This window comes from Sus scrofa, chromosome 1 (assembly GCF_054392235.1).
Source record: "Sus scrofa isolate SSC_HxYL_T2T_F1_AM1 chromosome 1, Sscrofa_HxYL_maternal_Yorkshire_Landrace_v2.0, whole genome shotgun sequence".
Taxonomy (NCBI): domain Eukaryota; kingdom Metazoa; phylum Chordata; class Mammalia; order Artiodactyla; family Suidae; genus Sus; species Sus scrofa.
The window spans coordinates 32,104-55,685 of record NC_139383.1 but is presented as its reverse complement, the minus strand read 5'-3'; the positions used below and the strand labels follow the sequence as shown (position 1 = coordinate 55,685).

The following is a 23,582-nucleotide window of genomic DNA, read 5'->3' as shown; positions in this document are numbered from 1 at the left end:
CTCCCGCCGGTCGGTCGTCGCTCCTGGAAGCCAGAGCCGTCCCCTTCCGCTTCTCAGCCTGAGCCTGCTCTTCCGAGAGAGCTGACGGAGAGGGGAGGGTTGTCTCTCCTAACTAAACATTCGAAATCATGGATAAAAATTTTAAAATCTGACCTTACAAAGAAATTGGCAAAACTATGGAACAGTGGAAACTCGAAGACTCTATGGGAATGTAAATTGGTACAGCCATAGCTCGAAAAGAGATTGGCATACCTTGACATGGTTGAAAATAAGCACACCTTATGACCCAGCAGTTCTACGCCAAGGTACGTACCCTAGCCAGAAAGATGTGTAAGGATAAGTCTTGTTCTTAATGACCCAGAACTGGCAACGATCCAAATGTCCACATACTGCAGAATGAATAAAACAACTGATGTTTTTTTCGCGAATGTTTTGTAGATAGTTTTGTATCCAGGACAATACCTGAATAAATACAATATTTCTCTCCATAGCCATCAAAGGGATGTGACACAGCGTAAAAAAAAAAAATAACAGACTGCCAGCTAGAGGGAAGGCACATCAACATGGATGAGTCTTAAAACGTTGAGCAAAAGAGTGCCTACTATATACCTTAGGAGTACACAGTGAGAAGGAAGGGCCTGTTTGGCTGGGTATAGGTGAGGGTTCTGGTGCTGGCAATACTGGGTTTCTTTATTTGATTTAATACTATCTTTTAATCTCTATATGTGTTTATGTACGTCTTATTATATTTTACAGCTTAAAAATGTTATTTAAAAAAGGCAAGCAAGCAATTGGCTAATATCGATTGATTACCTGATATACACAATTCTGGAAGCAGAAAAGATTTTTGAAACCTAAGTTTTTAAATTAAAACTTTAAACAAAGGGTAAAGCAAAAGATTTTCTTTGATAGTTATGGAGAGAGAAGTATTTATTCAGGCACCATCCTGGATACAAAAATATCTATACAGCATTTCCTATCATTAAGGAGCTCACAACCTCACTGGTTATATGAAATACAAAGGAAGCAAATTAACAAGCATTACAAAATGTGATCATGCCTAAATGATCCACAGGAGAGGGACTCTGGGGCCCAACTACTGTAGTCTCTGTGACAAATGTGAAAAGACTGCATTAGACGGTAGCAGAAGAATTAAAATATAATCGAGTCTGTAAACCAGGCTGTCTGTTTTTGTTTTTCTTATCATTCTACATGTTTGAGAATAGCTAACATGCTTAACGTGTGCCAGGCACAGTTCATACATTTCCTTAATCTATCTCACAATGTCCTTCGAAGACTAGTGCTATTATTACTCCAACCTACAACGAAGAAACTGAGGCAGAGAGACCTGATAACTTGCTAAACGTCACTCCGCTAGTCAGTTTGAACGGTCAGCATTTAAATATCAATATCTTGCTTAGATTACCAATCAGAAAAGGCCCTGGCGGGGTGGCCTCGCCCGGAAGCGCGAAGGACTCCGCCCCACCCCATGTTTCCCTTCAGCCGAGTACCAGGGAAACATAGGAAGTGACGCAATGCCCACACTTCCCATGGCCGCCGCTCTAGCGTGGGCAACTCGCGGAAGCTGAGAGGTGAACTGGCGGAAGTGACGTTGTCAACGCGCGCCAGGAGTTCTGTAGGGTCGGGAAGGGTCGCCGTGGCGGGCGCCTGGGCTTCCTGCAGGTTAACTTCTTTTTCGCCTGCCGGTAGTAGTCTGTGCAGTGACTCCAGGTAACAGCCCTTTTAGCTTTTCTCTTCCCTGAGGATTCCTGCAGAAGCGACTACTGCATCGAGGCCCCGGGTCCATAGCGGGAAGAGGCGCGGAGTGTATGGGGAGGCCGCGCGGAGGCCGTTCCTCCCGCTCGTGCTGCCGCAGCTCCGGCCTGTACCGGCCGCGCATCCCGCTCGGTTCCCTCCTCTGCTGTGGCTCGAAAGCGGCTTCCCATTGTACGAGTGTGGGGTACGGGGGTGCCAGGAGGGGCCTGGTCAGGCCAGTCCTGCGCATCCAAGACCCAATGTCTTTATGTCCTGCTGTTTCTCTTCTCGATATTGGAAGGCAGATTCACCCTGGCCTGTGCCCATCTGTTTTGCTACCAGCGGGGGTGGTTTTATGATAAAGTTTCGCTGGAGACTTGTTAACGTCCTATTAGAGGCGGGAGAGTTCAGGTACCGTAGAGCGTAAGATATAAATGCACACCACTTTATTGACAAGGCCTCCCTGTCTAGGCCCTGGACAGCGTGTTTTTCTAATTTAAAACTCTAGGTATGCGTCTTTGAAAAGATCATGCTCTGTTGAGTTGTGTAGGCACTAGGAGGCCATGCAGAATTAATACCAAGTTTGATACTTCAGCTACCAAAAGGACATACATTGTGCTAACAATCGTCTTTTCTAAGGACAAGTTAGTGCAGTAATAACTGTGCGGCCTTAATGATACAGGTGAGGAAAGATGGTCAGTGTCATCACTGGGAGTGAGAGATGAGCTTGCAACAACAGTAACATTAGGCCTCAAACTAATTCCTCAGATTTCTTCTGTAGACTTAGTTTGCAAAAAGGAGTATGTAGCCACCAATTTCTGGGTAAATCTGTGGTCATATCAATGAGTGGTTTAAATTCTGCCCTCATTATGTCTTCTCTCAACTGTAGCAGCGACTCTTAAGCCCATCTTCCAGCCTCCAGTTTTATCTCTTGGAATGCATCCACACTCTTGCCAAAGCAAATCTACTCATAGTGCACTTCAAAACCTTGTCACTGCTCATATTGCTTATGTAATAATGACTTAAACTCCTGATGGCATGACCCCACTTATATTTGTGGTTTCATTCCCTACAGAACGTTCCATACTGTGATGTTAAGTTCATTCATTGCTTGCAAACTGCATGCTCTTTCAATTTTTGTCTTTGTGGTTGATCTTTCTTCTGCCTGAAGCGCTGATTTGTAAATTCCTACTTGCTTTGCGAGACCCAAGTCGGAGGGTCCCAGTTTTGTGATCATACTCTTCAGAACACTTGACAGTTATGTTGTCTTCTTTTGTGTAGCATGTCTGCCTTCATTCATGATCACGTACCACATGCCAGGCACTATACTAAGTGTAGAGATTGCGAAGACATATATGCTGATTTCTGTACTCAAGGGTTTTAGCACAGTGCATGTCTGCTGTTATAGCACTTGAGTTTTGTAGGGATTATTTGCATACCCTTCAAATTGAACTCTTTGATGGCTGGGAAAATATATCGTCTTTATTTTTATATTTGCAGCACTTCTATTGTTATAATAGGATAACTGTCAAAAAGAGTACAGTTTTCTTATATTTCTGTTGTTTTCTGAAGCAGATTTTTTGTTGTTGTTGTCTATTTTCCATTGATGAATATGTAGGATATGTAGTCTTTGGTGTCCTTTGTCCTTTCAGAGTCACTGTTAGATTCTTCCATTCATCCCACAAACAGCTGAGTGCTTGCTTTGTACCATTACATGCTTGAGGTGCATGTGTGCCTTTGACATGTAACTTTGAGGAGTTCTGTTGTGGTGCAGTGGGTTAAGGAGCTGACATTGTCACTGCGGTGACTTTGGTTGCTGCTGTGGTGCGGACTCGATCCCTGGCTTGGGAACTTCCACATGCCACAGATGCAGCCAAAAGCAAAACAAAGTAACAAGAAAAAAACCCTTAAAACTTTGAGACCTATAAGTTCTGTGTGAGAATATCATATTAGATGATAATGTTTAAACTGAAACCTAATTAATAATAGCTAACATTTATTTATCTTGTGCTTACTATGTGATAACTAGATGCTGTTCTTGGTGTTTTAATCAATCAGCCAATCCTGTTTCATTCCATCTGTTCTCACCTCACCCCTGAGCAGGTTAGAAGTCCATCTGAATTAAAGTGAACAAAAGGTCTTTCAGCAGTCCCTAGGTTCTTTTGTCTAAAAGGAATTTCAAATATGTAGCCAGTAAAGAGATGATTTAAAGAAGGCCAGATACAGGCACAGTTTGTTTGTTTGTTTGTTTGTTTTGCTTTTTAGGGTCAAACCCCGAGGCATATGGAAGTTCCCAGGCTAGGAGTGGAATCAGAGCTACAGCTGCTGGCCTACACCACAGCCACAGTAATGCAGGAGCTGAGCTGTGTCTGTGACCTACACCACAGCTCAGGGCAACGCCAGATCCCCAACCTACTGAGCGAGGCCAGGAATTGAACCCATAGCCTCATGGATTTGTTACCACTGTGCCACAACAGGAACTCCCAGCCACAGTTTATATTTATGTGTTCTGGGGAGATTAAGTTATTGCATATAAAAACATGTTATTTATTTTTATGTCTGTGCAGCTTCTCTCACAGTGGTTAGTTGCTCAATAAATGATCATACTACAGTGTATTGGATCTAATTCAGTATTTATTAAACTTAATGCCCAAGACATTGTAAAGGACATAAAATTGAATGAAATACTTAAAAACTTGAACTTAGCCTAATAGTGCTGTGTGTACAGTACATGATAAATATTTCTGCTCAGATAAGACAGTTTGCTGAGGAATTCATCTTCCCTAGGTGTTTATTCCCAAGTTTTTAATGCTGATAACATATCTTTTTTTTTTTTTTTTTTGGTCTTTTTGTCTTTTTAGGGCCATACCCATGGCATATGGAGGTTCCCAGGCTAGGGGTCCAATCAGAGCTGTTGCCGCTGGCCTACGCCAGAGCCACAGCAATGCCAGATCTGAGCCGTGTCTGAGACCTACACCACAGCTCACAGCCACACTGATCCTTAACCCACTGAGCAAGGCTAGGGATCAAACCCACAACCTCACGGTTCCTAGTCAGATTCGTTTCTGCAACCAGGGGCACTTCCAACATACCTTAATTTTTAACATGATAAGATTATGTAAACATAGAACGATTTTTGTTCAGTTGGCAGTTTTGCATGCAGTCACGGGAAATGTGGAAGGAGAAAGATTTCAGCTTTATAAGGTAAAAAGAAGTGTATTCCAAAAGAGTCTCACTGTATAACCATGAAACTGGTTTATCAGACTGTACAGCTTACTTGTATTCTTACACTAAACTTCAAACTTTGTTCAAAGCAGCATCACTCTTTCTTGCTGTGCATGAAGATAACCCAGGGAGTTGAGGACACTGCTGAGAAGAGTGTACTGGGGATGCTCCAGGAAAAGACTGAATGCTGAGGCGATTTCCAGTCCAAAAGTTTTTGATTTGCCAGGAAGAAAGTGAACATCATGGATCAGAACAATAGCCTTCCACCTTACGCTCAGGGCCTGGCTTCCCCTCAGGTAAGGGAACTGGAGGGAGGGTGCAGGTAGGGTAGATTCTGTCTTGCTAGAGATGCGTAAAGGGGAGAAAGGGGATTTAATGATCTATTATTGAAAATGGATTTTCATTTGTTAAGCTTCCTCATTTTGTTGAAAAGTTATATTAGGCTTTGTCTGTGTGTGTGTGTGTGTGTGTGTCTGTCTGTCTGTCTGTCTGTCTGTCTTTTTAGGGCTGCATCTGGAGGTTTCCAGGCTAGGGGTCAAATTGGAGCTATAGCTCCTAGCCTACACCACAGCCACAGCAACACCAGATCCCAGCCGCTTTTGTGACCTACACCATAGCTCACGGCAACACAGGATCCTTAACCCATTGAGTGAGGCCAGGGATTGAACCCACATTTTCATGGTTACTACTTGGGTTCATAACCCACGGAGCCACAGTGGGAACTCCCTATCTACTTTAAAATTTTGAAAATAACTTCTATTGAGGTATAATTTGCATACTTAAAAACACTATTCTAAGTGTATGTTTTGATAGTTGTATATACCTGTGTTACCCTAAAAATCCCTTCCTGCCTCTTTACAGTTGCTCCCCTGGCTCTAGGCAGCTACTGCTCTGCTTTTCAGAGTTAGATAGTTTAGCCTAGTCCAGAATATCATGCAAATGGAAGCGTTCCAACATGTGCTTTCTTGAGTCTGTCTTCTTTGCCCAACGTAACATTTGTATATCAGCAAATTCACTTTTATCTCCAAGAAGCATTCTGTTGTGTGGATGTACCACAGTTTGTCTGTTATCCAGATGTTTTCAGGTTGGGGCCTTTATGAAAACATAGGTGCTGTACCTTTGTGTATAATCTTCGTGTCAACAGTTTATTTCTCTTGGGCAAATACTCAGGAGTGGGATTGCTAGGTCATTGTGTAAGTGTATGTTTATAAGAAGGTGCCAAGCATATTCTAAAGTTCCACCATCAGTGTATGAGAGTTCTAGTTGCTCCACGTCCTTAGCAACACTTGGGTTTTTTTTTTTTGTTTTTTTTTTTCTTCCTTACTTTTAGCCATTTCCAGTGGTTACTTTTTAGTATTTCTTTGTGGTTTTAATTTACATTTTCCTGTTGGCCTGTGTTTATTAGCTATTTATGTGTATTCATTTGTAAAATGTCCTTCACATCTTTGCCCATTCTTTATTGGTCTCTTTCTCTTTTATTGACTTATGATTATTCTTTATATGTTCTTTCTGAGGTATGTGTATGGTAGATGTTTTCTCCTGGTGTGTGGTTTAATTTTTATTTTTATTTATTCATTTATTCATTTGTTTGTTTTTTCTTTTTAGGGCTTCACCTGTGGCATATTCAAGTTCCCAGGTTAGGGGTCGAATTGGACCTGCAGCTGCCAGCCTGTGCCACAGTCATAGCAACACCAGATCCATCCGAGCCACATCTGCGACCTGCACCACAGCTCATGGCAACGCTGGATTCTTAACCCTCTGAGTGAGGCCAGGGATCAAACCTGAATCCTCATGGGTACTTAATCAGGCTCTTAGCCTTCTGAGTCACAATGGGAACTCCCAATTTTTCGTTTTCTTAATGGTATCTTTCAAAGAGTAGAAGTTCCCAATTTTTCTGCAGTTCATTCATCAGTTTTACTTCATGGTTAGTGCATTTGTGTCCTAGGAAATCATTGCCTATCCAAGGCCTTAAGGATTTTCTCCTAATAGTTTTAGCTTTCGTCTGTGACCCATAGCAAAGGCAGTCTTTTCAAAACATTAGTCTTAGCCTTTTAGAACTAATGTAGACTAAATTTTTTTCCATCCAATATTTTTGTAGAAATAAGTAATAAATGCAATAGAATAATACCTCTACTGTTAAGACTGCAGAATATATTTGATTCTCCTCTCATGTTCTTCTGCCAATATGTTGGTGAAACAATTTAACAGAAATGTCTTAGATTTTTCTTTTTTTCTTTTTTGCTTTTTAGGGCCACACCCACAGCATATGGAGGTTCCCAGGCTAGGGGTCGAATCCGAGCTACAGCTGCCGGCCTACACCACAGCCACAGCAACACAGGATCTGAACCACGTCTGCCACCTATACCACAGATCATAGCAACGCCAGATCCTTAACCCACTGAGCGAGGCCAGGGGTTGGACCTACAACCTCATGGTTTCTAGTTAGGTTTGTTTCCCTTGCGCCATGATGGGAACTCCGAAATGTCTTAGACATTTTTAAATTTTACTTTCTGCTAAATAAAGTGGTGGAAGTAGGAAAAGATTGTGACTCTTTTTTGGCTTTGCATCCATTTGAGCGTATAATAAAAACTATAGATTCCTCCATGCAAAATTGTTAGCTGTAATTGTAAGAGGTTGAGACAGCCATTGCAAGGTCTGCCAGCTCCACGGTCTCCATGGATTTTGGTATCATGAGAAAGCCTCGGACCGGGCCTCAGGAAAACTCAGTTGTAATCTTGACGCATCTACTATTGAGATCTGTGGCATTGGGCAAGTCACTTAACTTCTCTTGGTGTCAGTTTTCTTGTCTTCGATGTGGGAGGAACAGCGTCTCTTTTCCCTTTCCCAAAGGGCTGCTGTGAAACTCAAGTAGACAAATGAGACAATGTCTGGAAAAGTTCAGAAGCATTGTAGAAAAGTGAATTGATGTTATGCTGATAGATGCACTGGATTTTGTTGACTTAAACTTCAGAGAGAGCAAATGATCAACCCTTTTGGATGATATTCTGGATGATAGTCTAATACTTGTGGTTATGGTTGTTAGCACTTTCGTGTTTTCTTGGTACTCGTCGTCATGTTGAATGTGTTCGTTGGCTACGTCTAGGGTAACATATACTTTACCATCCAAGCTAGGACACGTACTTTGGGGGTGAAATGGGCTCCTACCCAGATGGTGTGTTAGAATAACAGTTTAAACAAGGGTCTGTGGTCACTTCTATCAACTCCCTTATTCTTTCTAACAATCTTAGAGCATTGTTATCCTCGGCGATGCCTGAAGAGTTAAGCAACTTCCTCACATTCTCACATGTTATAAGTAGCAGAGGTGGATTTCACACCCAGGTCTGCTTCTACGTCCTAAGCTCTTACCTACTCTACTGTGTTGAAGAAGGAAGTGATGTGTCTAGGAACAGCAGGTTCCGTCCTGTTAATGGTTAATACCCCGTTCAAACTTGGAGGGTGTGTGTCTTTTCGCATCTCATCTGCTCTTCTGCCAGCCAAGCCCCGCAAACCCTTGACACCAGCCAGTCTAAACCACTGTTGTAACTTTCCACAGGGTGCCATGACTCCTGGAATCCCAATCTTTAGTCCAATGATGCCTTATGGCACAGGACTGACTCCACAGCCTATTCAAAACACCAACAGTCTATCCATTTTGGAGGAGCAGCAAAGGCAGCAGCAGCAGCAACAGCAGCAGCAGCAGCAGCAACAGCAGCAGCAGCAGCAGCAGCAGCAGCAGCAACAGCAGCAGGCAACAGTGGCAGCCGTCCAGCAGTCGACGTCCCAGCAGGCGACCCAGGCGGCCTCGGGCCAGACTCCACAGCTCTTCCACTCACAGACTCTTACGACTGCACCCTTGCCTGGCACCACTCCCCTGTATCCCTCCCCCATGACCCCCATGACCCCCATCACCCCTGCCACGCCAGCATCGGAGAGCTCTGGGATTGTGCCACAGCTGCAGTGAGTACTTGTCATGTGTCCTTTCTCTTGCCCTGGAGGGGTCCCTTGCAGCTGTGCTGCTGCTCTTTGTTTTCAGGTGGATTAATATATTTAAGTGTGCGGTCATGTATCAAAATTTGCTTTATGTCTCACTTGAGAAAGGGAAGTAGAATGTCTATTGAGTCAGTGTTCTCAGTAAAAGGCTCTCAGAACATATTCAGAAATTTAGTAGCTTGTGCTTATATGCTTGGAACATTGATGTCCAATTTGAATGTCGTTATTGTTGTAGGCATTTCTCTCTAGCTGCATTACCAAGTCACGCGTTATGCAGTCTCCTTCCCTTGTGATGCTGTGAGTCTTTGGGAAGATTGATCACTTAGTCAGAATCGTTGCAGTTCATAGTGGTCCTTGTTTATTTCCTCATTGGTTGTTATAAGGGCTGTGTGTAAATTTTTGAAGAGCTGTGTCCTTCCTAGAAGCTGAAGATGGCTGTTCTTGCCCTCAACAGATTTTTCTACCTAATCGAAGTGGTTCCTATATGTAACAGAATTGTGGGGTAAGGAGATGGGTAGGGAAAATTTCTCCTTCTTGAAAAATATTTTCATATGTCTGTCAGTGAGAAGTATATAGTTTTGCCTTTAGGGAGCTTACAGCCACATTGAAGGGTTATTTGCAATAATTATGTCACCCAGTTTTCTTGTTAAGTCATTCCTGATCATTTTTAGAACTAAGTAATGTTTAATCATGGATCCTGATTGATATCCAGAGAGCCAATTATTTTTTTACTTATTTGTTTTTCTATTTTTGCCACCCCGTGGCATATAGTTTCCAGGCCAGGGATCAGATCCAAGCTGCAGTTTTGCCATACACTGCAGCTGGGGCAATGCAAGATCTTTAACCCACTGTGCTGGGCGGGTATCGAACTTTCATCCCAGCGCTCCAGAGGTGCTGCCAATCCCATGGTACCACAGCGGGAACTCCCAGAGACCTGAGTCTTGCCTTGGGTATTTGATCTGATGCAATTTAAAAAACAAAATAATTTTAGAGTTCCCGTTGTGACTCAGCAGGTTAAGAACCTGACTAGTATACATGAAGATGTGGGTTCAGTCCCTGGCCTTGCTCAGTGGATTAAGGATCTGTCATTGCCACAGGCTGCTGTGTAGGTTGCAGATGCAGCTCAGATCTGGTGTTGCTGTGGCTATAGTGTAGGCTGGCAGCTGTGGCTCCAATTCGGCCCCCAGCCTGGGAATTTCCATATGCCAGGGCTATGGCCCTAAAAAGTCAAAAACAAACAAAAAAACTCCAAAATTATTTTACTGATTTTAGAAGGAGAGGCACTTGTTAGTTCATTTTTATAAACACCATTCCCAAATGTCTTGCACACTTACTTGGCTTCTTTGGGTATTTAAGTTTGCACCTTTATTTATTTATTTTTTTTTTTAGTTTTATTGAGGTATAGTTAATTTACAAGGCTGTGATCATTCAAGCTGCACAACTAAGTGACCCAGCCATACATGTACACACATCCATTCTCTCTCAGATTCTTTTCCTGCATAGATGATCACAGAATACTGGGCAGAGCTCTGTGCTATACAGTAGGCCCATGTTGGCCAATTTGTTCCATGTACCTCAATATGCGTATGCCAATCCCAAACCTCCATACCTATCACCCCCCGTCCCCCCCCCTTTGGGTTATAACCATAAGTTTTTCAAAATCTGTGAGTCTGTTTCTGTTCTGCAAATAAGTTCATTTATATCCCTCTTTTTTAGATTCCACATGTAAGTGATGTGTTTGTCTTTCATTGTGTGACTAACTTCACTTATCATGATAGTTTCTAGGTCCATCCCTGTTGCTGCAAATGGCATTATTTCATTCTTTTTTATGGCTAAGTAATATTCCATTGTATACATGTACCACGTCTTCTTTATTCATTCCTCTGTTAATGGACATTTGGATTGCTTCCACGTCTTGGCTATTGTAAATAGTGCTGCAGCGAACACTGGGGTGCACATATTTTTTTGAATTATAGTTTTCTCTGGATAGATTCCCAGGAGTGGGATTACTGGATTGTATGGTAGTTCTGTTTTTAGTTTTTTTTCTTTGCTGGATTTTTTTTCTCCTCTTTTTCTTTCTTTCTTTGTGTGTGTGTGTGTGTGTGTGTGTGTGTGTGTGTGTTTGCCATTTCTTGGGCCACTCCTGCGGCATATGGAGGTTCCCAGGCTAGGGGTCTAATCGGAGCTGTAGCTGCCAGCCTACGCCAGAGCCACAGCAACGCGGGATCCGAGCCGCGTCTGCGACCTACACCACAGCTCATGGCAACGCCGGATCGTCAACCCACTGAGCAAGGGCAGGGACTGAACCCGCAACCTCATGGTTCCTAGTCGGATTTGTTAACCACTGCGCCACGACGGGAACTCCTGTTTTTAGTTTTTTGAGGAACCTCCGTACTGCTTTCCATAGTGGTTATACAGATTTACATTCCCACCAACAGTGTAAGAGGGTTTCCTTTTCTCCACACCCTCTCCAGAATTTATTATTTGTAGACTTTTTGATGACGGCAGTTCTGGCTGGTGTAAGATGGTACATCATAGTAATTTTGATTTGGATTTCTCTAATAATTACTGATGTTGAGCGTCGTTTTATTTTTTGGGGGGGCATCTGTATGTCTTCTTTGGAGAGATGTCTATTCAGATCTTCTGCTCGTTTTTTCTTTTTTTAAACTAGGTTGTTTGTTTTTTTTAATATTGAGCTGCAGAAAGTATTTGTATATTTTGGAGATTAATCATTTGTCAGTTGCTTCATTTGCAGATATTTTCCTCACATTCTTTGTCAGTCGCTTCATTTGCAGATATATTTCCTCACATTTCCTCACATGGGTTGTCTTTGAGACGCTCCCAGAAAACTGTTAGAGCTCATCAATGACTTTGGTGAAGTTGCAGGATACAAAATTAATACACAGAAATCAACTGCATCTTTATATACCAACAATGAAAGTTCGGAAAGAAAAATTATGGAACCAGTCCCATTTACCATTGCATCAAAAAGAATAAAATACCTAGCATAAACTCACCTAACGAGATAAAAGACCTTTACTATGAAAACTATGAGATGCTAATGAAAGAAATCAAAGATGACACAAACAGATGGAAAGATATACCATGCTCTTGGACTGGAAGAATCAATATTGTCACAATGACTGTACTACCCAAGGCAATCTGCAGATTCAGTGCAGTCCCTATCAAATTACCAATGGCGTTTTTCACAGAACTCAAACACAGTATTTTAAAATTTGTTTGGAAACGCAAAAGACCCTGAATAGCTAAAGCAATCCTGAGAAAGAAAAATGGAGCTCTCTTCTTTTGAGAGAAGCCAGAAAGTCATTCCTACATATTTTATTTATAAAAAGTGTTTTGGAGGATTAGGGTGGTAGTGATGCTATTTCAGAGCTCATGGATGAGTTGAATTAGTAAAAGGAAAGACTAGGCTTGGCTCTGGAAAGAGGCAAACTCAAATCCCAACTCTGCCTATCTCTTAGGAGCCATGTGTATGTGGAGCCCATGCCCCCTCCCCCTTAAGTCTCAACTTCATCTGAAAATGGGGATATTAATAGTTATTACGTCACAGTGCATTGTAAGTATCAAGTGAGATAATCTCTGTAAAGTGTTTGCCATGGTGTGTGGTACCTGTACAATTAAATGTCAGCAATTAAAAAAATTTTTAATTTAAAGAATTAAGGTAGTTTAACTCAATGAAATTAAATTCTAGTGAAAGAATCTGATTTCTAGATAATCATCTGTTACTAGACATTAAAAATAATCATGTTTTCTTTTCACATTTTTTGCAGAAATATTGTATCCACAGTGAATCTTGGTTGTAAACTTGACCTAAAGACCATTGCACTTCGTGCCCGAAATGCTGAATATAATCCCAAGGTCAGAACATTTTAATGTATTTCAAACTATAATAATATAGGTATTTTCTTCTAAAAGTCTTTGGATCAAAAAGAGTATGTTGTGTAAGTCTGTCCATACCAACAAAACAGGATTTAAAGCAAAACTGGAGCATTTTTATTGAATAACTGCTGAGTAAAACACTCTAGGAATATAGGAGTATACAAGATAAATTTTTATATACCCATTATAATGGGAATCATGTGAAGTTAGAAAACAAAATATGTAGTTTGATTCCATTTGTGTTTTGAAAACTGTATAGAATAGACTGCCATGCTACATGGAATTTACTTCAAGGTGATACATTTGGAGAATTAAGAAAGGGCATATGGGAGTTCCCATCGTGGTGCAGTAGAAACAAATCCGACTAGGAACCATGAGGTTGCAGGTTTGATCCCTGGCCACATTCAGTGGGTTAAGGATCCGGCATTGCCGAGAGTTGTGTAGGTTGCAGACACAGCTCAGATCTCACGTTGCTGTGGCTGTGGTGTAGGCTGGCAGCTACAGCTCCGATTGGACCCCTAGCCTGGGAACCTCCATATGTTGCGGGTGCGGCCCTAAAAAGCCAAAAAAACAAAAAAAGGGCATATGGGTGATACAAGATTAGCCAAGAATTGCTAATTACTAAAGTTGGATAGTAAGTACGAGGAAGTTAATTATATTTTCTTACCTTTGTATAACCATTGAGTTTTTTATAATGAAAAGATTAGGGCAGAAATACCTATGCGTTTTCTGATTTTAAGAGAGCATCCTTATGCATGTTAAGGCTTTTGTCCCTGCATTAGTAGGAAACTTACTTATAGAAAAAAAAAATAGTAGGAATTCCTGTCATGGCTCAGCGGTAACGAACCCGACTAGTATCCATGAGGACATAGGTTTGATCCCTGGCCTTGCTCAGTGGGTTAAGGATCTGATGTTGCTGTGAGCTATGGTATAGGTGGCAGATTTGGCTCGGATCTGGCATTGCTATTGCTATGGTGTAGGTTGGCAACTGCATCTCCAGTTTGACCCCTAGCCTGGGAACTTCCATATGCCGAGGATGTGACCCTAAACAACCAAAAAGAAGAAAAAAAAATAGTAAACACTTGGATTCAGAAATGAGTGGACATTTTTAGAGGGCCAGGCTGAAACCAGGCACCTGAGTCTAGAAGATGATCTGAATGAAGAGCCATGGAGTTCCTGTCATGGCGCAGCAGAAAAGAATCCAACTAGGAACCATGAGGTTGCAGGGTTTCTTCCGTGGCCTCACTCGGAAGAAAAAACACTATTTTTGGGCATCAGGATATGGATGCAATGAATAACTTCCCCAGTTTGTATGTACTCAGAATCCAACTGGATATGGGTCCTTCCTGAAAACTGGTCTCAAATTTATTAAAAGGCCTCCTGTAAGTGATAACTCCTAAAAATACAGCTTCCTTCCTTCTGAAATGCTTTCTTCTAGGCAAGTTGAAGGCCGACCTCCATTGGTGTCTTTTCCATCTTACTGTCTGCTGCTTGCCTTTTGTGTAGAGATATGTGGGTGGTGATTTCTTACTCATACAGGACATTGGTTGGCCATCAAGGATATGAGATGGTGGAGACTGTTGTGGGGAGCCAGGCCAGTCCTCATAGGTCTTTCAGAAACAGTTTCATAGGGTAAGAATTTGTGGGATCTAGAGGTCATCAGAGCTAAAACTTTAGGCCAAGGAAAATAAACTCTTTGGAAACCTGGTCTGGCTTTGCCTTGGCCTTTTTCTTTTTTGTTTTTCTTTCTTTTCTTTTTTTTTTTTTTTTTTTTTTTTTTTTGCTTTTTAGGGTCGCACTTGCAGCATATGGAGGTTCCTAGGCTAGGGGTCAAATCAGAGCTATAGCCGCTGGCCTATGCCACAGCTATAGCAATGCAGGATCCAAGCCACGTCTGCGACCTACACCACAGCTCACAGCAACGCTAGATCCTTAACCCACTGAGCAAGGCCGGGGATCGAACCTGTGTCCTCATGAATGCTGGTCAGGTTCGTTAACCACTGAGCCATGGCAGGAACTCCTGTGCTGGCCTTTTAAGAAAGGGAAGCTTCAGTGACTTACTATTATTAGGCATATTTAAACTCTTTGATTTGAGCACTGAATGAAACCCAAGTGGATCTCAGAACCCTGGCCCCCATTGTAGCTTTCCTGGCTTGTGAAAACTGAAGACAGAGTATTAGCAACCCGTTAAACTTCTCAAGTAAGGTAACCCCGTGAATATTTTGTGTAAAGTCTGAATCTGTGTCCATATTTGTCCTTGTCTGTGTGTGTGTGATGGTTGCTTTTTGTTCTGCGTGCGCATGTGTAGGTAGTAATGTTTGAGGATGATTTTGAGTGATGCCAAGCCATTCCGAGATACTTAAAACAGAACACAGAGAAAGGATGATGACTAAGTTTCTACTCCCCCCCCCCACCTGAAAAACAGTTTATGTTTGTCGGATCAGAAGTGGCTAAACCTAGTAAGAATTGCTGTTTGCATGAGTTAGGGAAGCCACTTTCTTTGGAATGGATTATAATCTTACCATTAATATTTCCTTCAGATAGCTGATTTCCTTTAATAAGTCATTATTTTACACAAACCCAAATGCTTATCGGCTAATATTCATTCAGAAACCTCTAGTAAGATGACTATCCTAGTAGAATGAGCTGTGGGTAACGAAATATTTTATAACACCATTTAGAAATTTACTGTGTCATTATAAAGTATACCTTGATTATTTCAAATATATGTCAGTATTGATTAACCATTAGGATTTATCATCAGAGGAAAGAATTAGTCAGAATGAGGCAGGCTTAGATTTATTTTGGTAGTGAGGAGGTTTTTGTTTATTTATTTTTTTTTAAGGGAAGGGAAGTAAAGTCATTGGGTTTAACCTGGAACGGTATTTGATAGTTATGTGGGAAATTGACAAAAGTCTTTTATGGGCATGTGCTAAGTTGGATAATAAGTATTAGCTGTGGGTTTAGAAAACTGTTAAGTTTCTAAAACTCTTAAAACATCCTCTCTTTTATGTACAAGTTAGAAAAATGTAGCCTAGGTAAAGATACCTAAAGTCAGAGTTGCTGTAATAACTGGCTAAGAAAGTGGCTCATTGAGCTAATGAGACTTCTTGGTCAGCTTGGTTGAACAAATTAAAATATAGAGAACATCAAATATGCGTATTTATTTTAAAACCTCTTCCTTTTCCAGTGAGGGAATAAATCTTTATGGCCATTTAGGAAACCACATAGATACTTAGATATAGAAAAGTTCTATTATTTGGAATTTAGAGTGAGAATTTTAAAAAGAAAAAGATTTGTCAGAATTATTGAATTTTTTTCATTATTTAAAATATTGTTACCTTTGACTTTAAAATATATCCGCATCTTAAGAACAGTGCATGTATGATGGTGAGTTCATGATATTAGTAAGCTGTTTCCTTAATAAGGAAATAAAATATATTTTTTATTAACGATTGTATCTGGTATAGTCTAACCATTTATATTCTTTATTACCATTAGCCAAAGCAATCCAGGTGGTTTCCTCCAGACACAAGGAAAACTAGAAGGCATATAACCAAGAAATGTCTAGTTGTCTGTCCATGGGTACACATTACATAGTTCCTTTAGGGTCATTTAAAGTGGCAAAGTAAACATGTACATTAACATTATCCTTTCACCAATTATTACTTTTTTTTTCTTTTTTTCTCTTTTTTGGTCTTTTTGCATTTTGTAGGGCTGCTCCTGCAGCACATAGAGATTCCCAGGTTAGGGGTCTAATCGGAGCTGTAGCCACCAGCCTTCGCCAGAGCCACAGCAACACGGGATCCGAGCCGTGTCTGCGACCTACACCACAGCTCATGGCTATGCCAGATCCTTAACCCACTGAGCAAGGCCAGGGATCAAACCCGCAACGTCATGGTTCCCAGTCGGATTCGTTAACCACTGCGCCATGATGGGAACTCCTCCTTTTTTTTTCCTAAGAAATTATCTAAATAATAAATTTTGTTGAAGTGTTTGTCTAGGATTTCAAGGTAACGGCCTAGAAGTCACCATCTAACCACTGTGGCAAATCCGTATGAGTGACATTAGAAGAAGTAATCTTTTGTCTATCATTTTTAATTTTATTAAGTTGAATACATAATTTTACAATTTTATAGTCGCTAATGACTAATTGGTTAATTATCCAGCCAATGAAACTAGTAGAGGGAGTTTAGGAAATGCAGAATAATTAGGCATTTCCTAGGACTTGTGTAAATTAGAATATGACGGTAGCATTTTTGCATGGTTGTAAAATCAGAGGGAAGGCATATATATAGCTGTTGTAGTTTTTGTTTTTGTTTTTGTTTTTTTTTAATGGCTACACCCACGGCATGTGGAAGTGTCCCTGGTTCCTGGTTTCTGGGCCAGGGATTGAATCCAAGCCACAGCTGCAGCAATACCAGATCCTTTAACCCACCGCACTGGGCTGGTGATTGAACCCTGACCTACACAGCAACCCAAGCTGCTGCAGTTGGAGTCTTAATCCGCTGTGTCGCAGCAGGAATTCCCATATAGCAGTTTTTAAAACAGTTAAAACTATCTATTTTGTCAAACAGTCATTTTGATGAGACATATTTTATGAATTTTTTCGTATGTAACTAAATATCTGATATTAATACTTTAGAGTTGTTTGAAAGTAATTTTTTGCTTTATATCATGTAACCTAGTAACTGAAGCCATTGCATATATATAAATGGCAGTACATTAATACTGTTTCTGAGAGCCCATTGGAAACAGGAGGTCACTTCACTATCTGTTGGTATGCTTGTAATCTGATTTATTAATTCCTTCTGGAGGTTGAAAAGGGTTATCAGTTGATTTGCCTAAAAAAATCATTAATAAAATTTACAGTTAAAGAAAATTTTTGTAACTTCTGTCTTCACTTGTTGGAATGTGTGTGAAAGAACACACAGATCTTGGTCCAGCTGCCCTAGTAGCCACAGTTTACTTGTCGGCTCCCTGTCCAAGAGTACACATGCCACATGGCCATGGAAGGGAATCCTGTATAGAAACAATGACAGGTATCTGGGTGGCTGTCATTGTCTAATTCTCCTGACAGAATCAGCAGTCTGAGTGACTCATTAACCGTTGTCTCTGACTGTTTCAGCGATTTGCTGCTGTAATCATGAGAATAAGAGAACCCCGGACCACCGCACTGATATTCAGCTCTGGGAAAATGGTGTGCACGGGAGCCAAGAGGTGGGTCTAAAAGGGTTCATTGTCCTAGTCTGTGCGTTAGGAAAGAAAAGGCTGTATGTCGTGGTTTCTAGGTATTAGGTTACTACTGTGATACATTGTCATTGTTGCTTTCTGTTAAGGTGGTTGATTTTCATCACTGCAGACAGCAGTAACTTCATTTTCTTAAAATCAGGCATGAGTAAGGATTTGTGTTATCATCTGATTTCCATATAGTTGAGCGTGATTATGTGCTTAATTTTTGTCATTTCTCACCCCTGCTCTTGAGAGCTTTTGTTGATAATGTTGTTATTGCTTTCATTCTGCTTTTATTTTGTAAGCCCTGCACTCATTCATCGCTGTACCCGAATATGAGGTAAGGAGTGGTAAAGAAAGACTGGACATAAAAGAGGAATTAGCATGTGCACTCTTCAGATATAAATGCCATCAGTATTTTCCTATTAAAATGAAGCTTGTTTTCATCTCAGTGGAAATCTGTGGCTAAAGTACAACAATAGTAATGATAATGGTGAGGCTGTTGTACTTCACATCTATAAAATCTTGCATCAATAATTTGGTGACGATTCCTTTGGGTAGGCCTACGTTTTCTGTCAGAGACACAAGAATACTTTATAAATAAAATTGTTAATGTCTGTTGATCTTTTTTCATTGGAAGAGGGTGACCAGTTTACCTTTTGAAAAAAAACTTTCCTAATTTGGGCTTTTTTTTTTTTTTCCTTTTTAGGGCTGTACCCATGGCATATGAAAGTTCCTGTGCTAAGGGTTGATCAGAGCTGCAGCTGCCAGCTTACGCTACAGCAACACCAGATCCAGTTGTATCTGTGGCCTTTGCCATAGCTTGGGGCAGCACCGGATCCTTAACCCACTGAGTGAGGCCAGGGATTGAACCTGCATCCTCCTGGATACTAGTTGGGTTCTTAACCTGCTGAGCCACAATGGGAACTCCTGGGCTTTTTATAAGTTATACGTTAAATAATTATTTTAGCTGTCTTTGAGTATGAATATCTCACTTTTTCTTTCCTTAGTGAAGAACAGTCCAGACTAGCAGCAAGAAAATATGCCAGAGTTGTACAGAAGTTGGGTTTTCCAGCTAAATTCTTGGACTTCAAGATTCAGAACATGGTGGGGAGCTGTGATGTGAAGTTCCCTATAAGGTTAGAAGGCCTTGTGCTTACCCACCAACAGTTCAGTAGGTAAGTCTGAAATGGATTGTGATTGCTTTTGGCAACAATTAATTTATAACCTATTTAAACACTGTTCATGATTTTTAAAAAACATGCAAAGTAATTGGTATATGAAATCAAATTATTTTGGTTTTTTTGGTCTTTTCAGGACCATAGCAGTGGCATATGGAAGTTTCCGGGCCAGGGGTCAAATCAGAGCTGCAACTGCCAACCTCCACCACAGCCACAGCAGTGCCAGGTCCCAGCTATGTCTGTGATTTACATCGCAGCTCAGGGCAAAACCAGATCCTTAACCCACTGAGCAGGGCCAGGGATCGAACCTGAATCCTCACTGATACAGTTTTGTTACCACTGAGCCACCATAGGAGCTCCCAAATGATTCACATATAGATGTTTTACTATTGAAATTTCTCCCTGATTCCTACCATTCTCACTGGTCTTCTACTTCTTAATGATACCCCAGACTCCCCTTTACTAGGATGAAATTGGTTCCCCTTCTGTATGTTTCATCGTTTCATTGCTCAATGAATACATTTTAAATGCATGAATTAGAAGTTCCTGTTATGGTGGATATGACATTTCTTTCTCTTTGTTTTCCCTGCTGCTCTCCTGGTGAAGACTTTAAAGGCAGGCTTGCCCATCTCTGCAGACCCTGCTTGCAGCATGCGCCTGGCGTGCTGTGCCCTTAATTGCACCAGGGCCTTTGCACATCCCGCTTTTATGCCTGGTGCTCTTGTTTCACTCTTCACCTAGGAAACTCCCACCGGCATTTCATGTATCCATCCAGGCATCTTTTCTTCAGAGAAGCCTGTCTTGAATTTTTCACTGGGCTAAACACACACACACCTAACTATTTTCAGTCTCTCTAACTAACAAAATGAGATGACTAGGATTAGAAAAAAACATACCAGTAGTGCATTTGGTCTGACAACACAGCGAAAGGTTCATTGTCTAACCAGTATCTTTTCTATCACTTTTGGTTAAGTCGCCTGACCTAGGTTAACACTTTGAGGATATTTCAGTTTAAGGAGATGAGATGTGAATGATTAGAAGGTAAACTGTGTGACTGTCATATCTTAGACATAAGTAATTCATTAGGCTCTTGTAAATCAGTGTACTTCACTTGTCCAGAGTGAAACTTGATGAGGGGCAGAGACTACAGAACATATTTATAAAGCTCTTGTTCTCATGTCTGGAAATTCAGATTCATTAGAAGTAAGAGTTCGTTGGCCTTCAGGTGCCAATTACAAGTCAGCTTCCCTGGCCTTAAGTACTGTCTTCTGTGATGCTACTTCAAGAACTGGGCCTCACCTCCTCGTTTGCTGTTTACCCAGTGTTTTCCCTTGTTCAGGTCATTTTTTTTCCTAAAGGCATGAGCAGCTCTTAATTTCTAAACTGTTTTTGCCATTTTCCTTCTAGTTATGAGCCAGAGTTGTTTCCTGGTTTAATCTACAGAATGATCAAACCGAGAATTGTTCTCCTTATTTTTGTCTCTGGAAAAGTTGTATTAACAGGTAAGTTGTAATAGGAAATAGTGTCTAACCCTAAGTTTTGAAAGGTTCAAGAATGGCATTTTCTCAGTGCTAAGAAGTAATATTACAGTGTTGGGACAGTTGGCTACTGACCTGTATAGAAGCTTTGCCCCTTTATTCCCTCCCCCGACCCTAACACTCTGGGAAACATACCCACAGAATGGGCAGCTGAGGGAAGTCAGACCACAGTCCTGTGGCTCCTTCAGCTGAAGCATGACCTTGGTGGGGAGGGGAGAAGTGAGCATGACAGATGGCGTTTTAAGTTGTCTAAAATTTTGGAGGTTCATCAGCATTATCATTTCAAGGCAGCAAAGGATGATGCTTCAGAAGAGCTTGGTCATAGGCAACAATGGGGAGAGTAAGAGTCAGCTACTCGCTGCTGCCATGCTGGCTTCTGACCTGGTGCAGGGCCAGCACTGGTCACATGGGCAGACTGTAGGGAAGGTAGCTGGAGTCACCTGGGATGCTGCTCTCGTAATTGTTTTTAAAAGCCAGTGTAAGAAAAGGCCACTTCCATCGTACGTTTTACCTCCTTCATCTGTCAGCCTTACTGGGTATGGAGAGAATCGTGCTTGTGGTTTTGTGAAGAAATGCCATTTCAGACTCTGTCCTCTACTCCAACTTGTCTACATAGGTGCTAAAGTCAGAGCAGAAATTTACGAAGCGTTTGAGAACATCTACCCTATCCTAAAGGGTTTCAGGAAGACGACGTAATGGCCGTCATGTACTCCTGCCTCCCCCACCACTTGTTTTTTTTAGAAGAAATCAGTTTTTGGTACATTTAATGGTGGTGTTGTGGACGGCCCTGTGTGGTGCAAGGATGGACGTTCGGTTTAGGTTGCAGCACCAGGTGAAGCTCCTGCACGCGAACCCCACAGGGGTGCCGCAGTTTCTGCACAGAGAACTCCAGAGCGTTCCTGTAAGTTGCTCGTACTGTGCTGCTATTTGGGCAGCGCTGCCCGGTTATTTATATTTAGATTTTAAACACTTACTGCTGTTGACAAGTTGGTTTAAGGGACAAAACTTTAAGTGTTAAAGCCACCTCAACAATTGATTGGACTTTTTCGTTTAATTTCTTCCCCATAAACCACATTTTTTATATTTCTACCAGAAAAGTAAAAATCTTTTTTAAAAGTATTGTTTTCTAATTTGTAACTCCCAGGGGTTATTTTTGTGCCAGACACATTCCGCGTTTTCAGTATTGCAGGACAGAATAGAAATGTATTAATGAAAACAAATGGCTGTACATATTTTTCTTCCTTCAGAGTACTCTGTACAATAAATGCTGTTTATAAAAGTGTTAGATGTTATAAATGAAACCTTGTAAGATTCATGTGATCATACTGTTTAAAAAAGTTGTATTTTAGATATAATGCCTGAAACCATTTCAGTGTGTCTGCTGCTTGTTGTTTCAATCAGCATTTCATTGTATGTTGCAATGCAAATGACCTGCCTGAAAACTGGAAGCTGCTCATGAAACACGTATTTGTTACTATGTCCCATACATTGAGCACCTCCCATTTCCCAAATACATTGCCTGAATTCTCACAAGACCTGCGGTTAGGTTTTGTTCCTCTTTCACAAGTGAGGCAAGGTAGGTCCCATCTGAGGATCTGGCCAAGGTTACACAGCAGGTAAGGGGCAAACACAGGCTCTAGGCCAGAGGCCTTCAGTATTAGAGCTGGGACAGTCCATAGGCTGGTGAGGGGTGTAAGCTCTTGAGTTTCGTTGTTTGGGTCCATGTTTTTAACTGTAAAACTGTTTTTCAAACAGCAGCTCAGAGGCACACAGCCAGTAAGGGCAGGGTCTTCCTCCCTCTCCTCCCTTCTACCAGTTTCTCCAGGTGAATCTCCAGATGGGCGGGTATCTCCCCAGCCCCCTACTATTCAGATTCTTTCCTTTGGGGGCTTTTGATACCATATTTGGAAAATATAGTAAAGCATATGTTCATTTTTATAGCTTCCTTTTCTTTAGTCAATATTTCATATTGTTGTGTCTCTCAGTAGCCATAGGCTGTATCACCAGTTTTGGCCGATACTCACCAATTCAGCATTCCCAGCTTCAAGACTGTAACACCATTCTCTCTCTCTTTGAAAGCTGTATTGAAGTACAGCCTAGTAAACGTGTTGGGAACTCCATACTGCAGTTCCATGACAGACAAACTGCCATGACATGGAATTTGACGTGTCACATCATCTCTCACACACCTTCATGTACTTAACCGTTTCCTTAGTTATGACCGTTGGTTATCCGCAGTGCTGCAGAGAGCAAACACCCTCACCTTTGTGCTGGTGGATTAGTACAGGCATGTCTGTGCTAACATTCCTAGGAGAGGAACCACTGTACAAAGGACATCTGCACATTCTGTTGCGGTAGCTCCACATACCGGCTTACAGCCCAGAGAACAGAGGTATGGAGGGCCCTTTTCTTGCACTTCTCATCATTGGCAAGGTCAACAGCGTATGAACTGGAGAGACATCTATTCCAGTATCACCTCCTCCTGTTCAAGAAAGAATTGCTTCCCCATGTGTAGGTTTTCCTTCAGGTTCTTCAGTAAAGTTTCGTAACTTTTTTCATGTTTACATTTCATAAAAGCTAATTCCTAAGTGTTTTGTAGTTTCTATTAATGGAATTTTTATAACACTGTAAAATTATTGTTGATATATCTATGTCCAATCAGTCACTTCACTGAATTTTTAAACTTCGTGGTAAGATGCAACACACACAGGAAACCTAACAAATGTGTAGGATAATGTATTATTCCTAGGCAGACACCCCA

At 41.3% G+C, this 23,582-nt stretch overlaps 1 protein-coding gene across 11 annotated transcripts; it reads left to right on the top strand.

The window, feature by feature from the left end:
- The first annotated feature begins 55 nt into the window (after positions 1-55).
- Positions 56-22,188, top strand: TBP (TATA-box binding protein). 11 transcript variants are annotated; one of them, XM_085021035.1, is made up of 9 exons: positions 1,623-1,731; positions 5,070-5,276; positions 8,534-9,685; positions 10,098-10,423; positions 11,169-12,849; positions 17,999-18,090; positions 19,113-19,280; positions 20,691-20,785; positions 21,438-22,188. In XM_085021035.1, the coding sequence occupies exons 5-9, from the start codon at positions 12,736-12,738 to the stop codon at positions 21,515-21,517; spliced, it is 549 nt and encodes a 182-aa protein (XP_084877161.1). In that variant the 5' UTR covers positions 1,623-1,731; positions 5,070-5,276; positions 8,534-9,685; positions 10,098-10,423; positions 11,169-12,735; the 3' UTR covers positions 21,518-22,188. The 11 variants fall into 11 exon arrangements, 10 of the variants coding, with proteins under 10 accessions (XP_020941152.2, XP_020941154.2, XP_084877161.1 ...); XM_021085493.2 differs by lacking the exons at positions 1,623-1,731; positions 10,098-10,423 and adding an exon at positions 56-305 and having other exon boundaries at positions 5,073-5,276; positions 8,534-8,937; positions 12,762-12,849; XM_021085495.2 differs by lacking the exons at positions 1,623-1,731; positions 10,098-10,423 and adding an exon at positions 56-305 and having other exon boundaries at positions 8,534-8,937; positions 12,762-12,849.
- The last annotated feature ends 1,394 nt before the right edge of the window (positions 22,189-23,582 follow it).

What these genes read in the sequence shown, in the direction of transcription:
- TBP (XM_021085493.2), top strand. Translation starts at nt 5,223, where the DNA reads ATGGATCAGAACAATAGCCTTCCACCTTACGCTCAGGGCCTGGCTTCC. An exon ending in GGGATTGTGCCACAGCTGCA is followed by an intron (nt 8,938 to 12,761) that starts GTGAGTACTTGT and finishes CATTTTTTGCAG; the next exon opens with AAATATTGTATCCACAGTGA. An exon ending in GTGTGCACGGGAGCCAAGAG is followed by an intron (nt 18,091 to 19,112) that starts GTGGGTCTAAAA and finishes TTCTTTCCTTAG; the next exon opens with TGAAGAACAGTCCAGACTAG.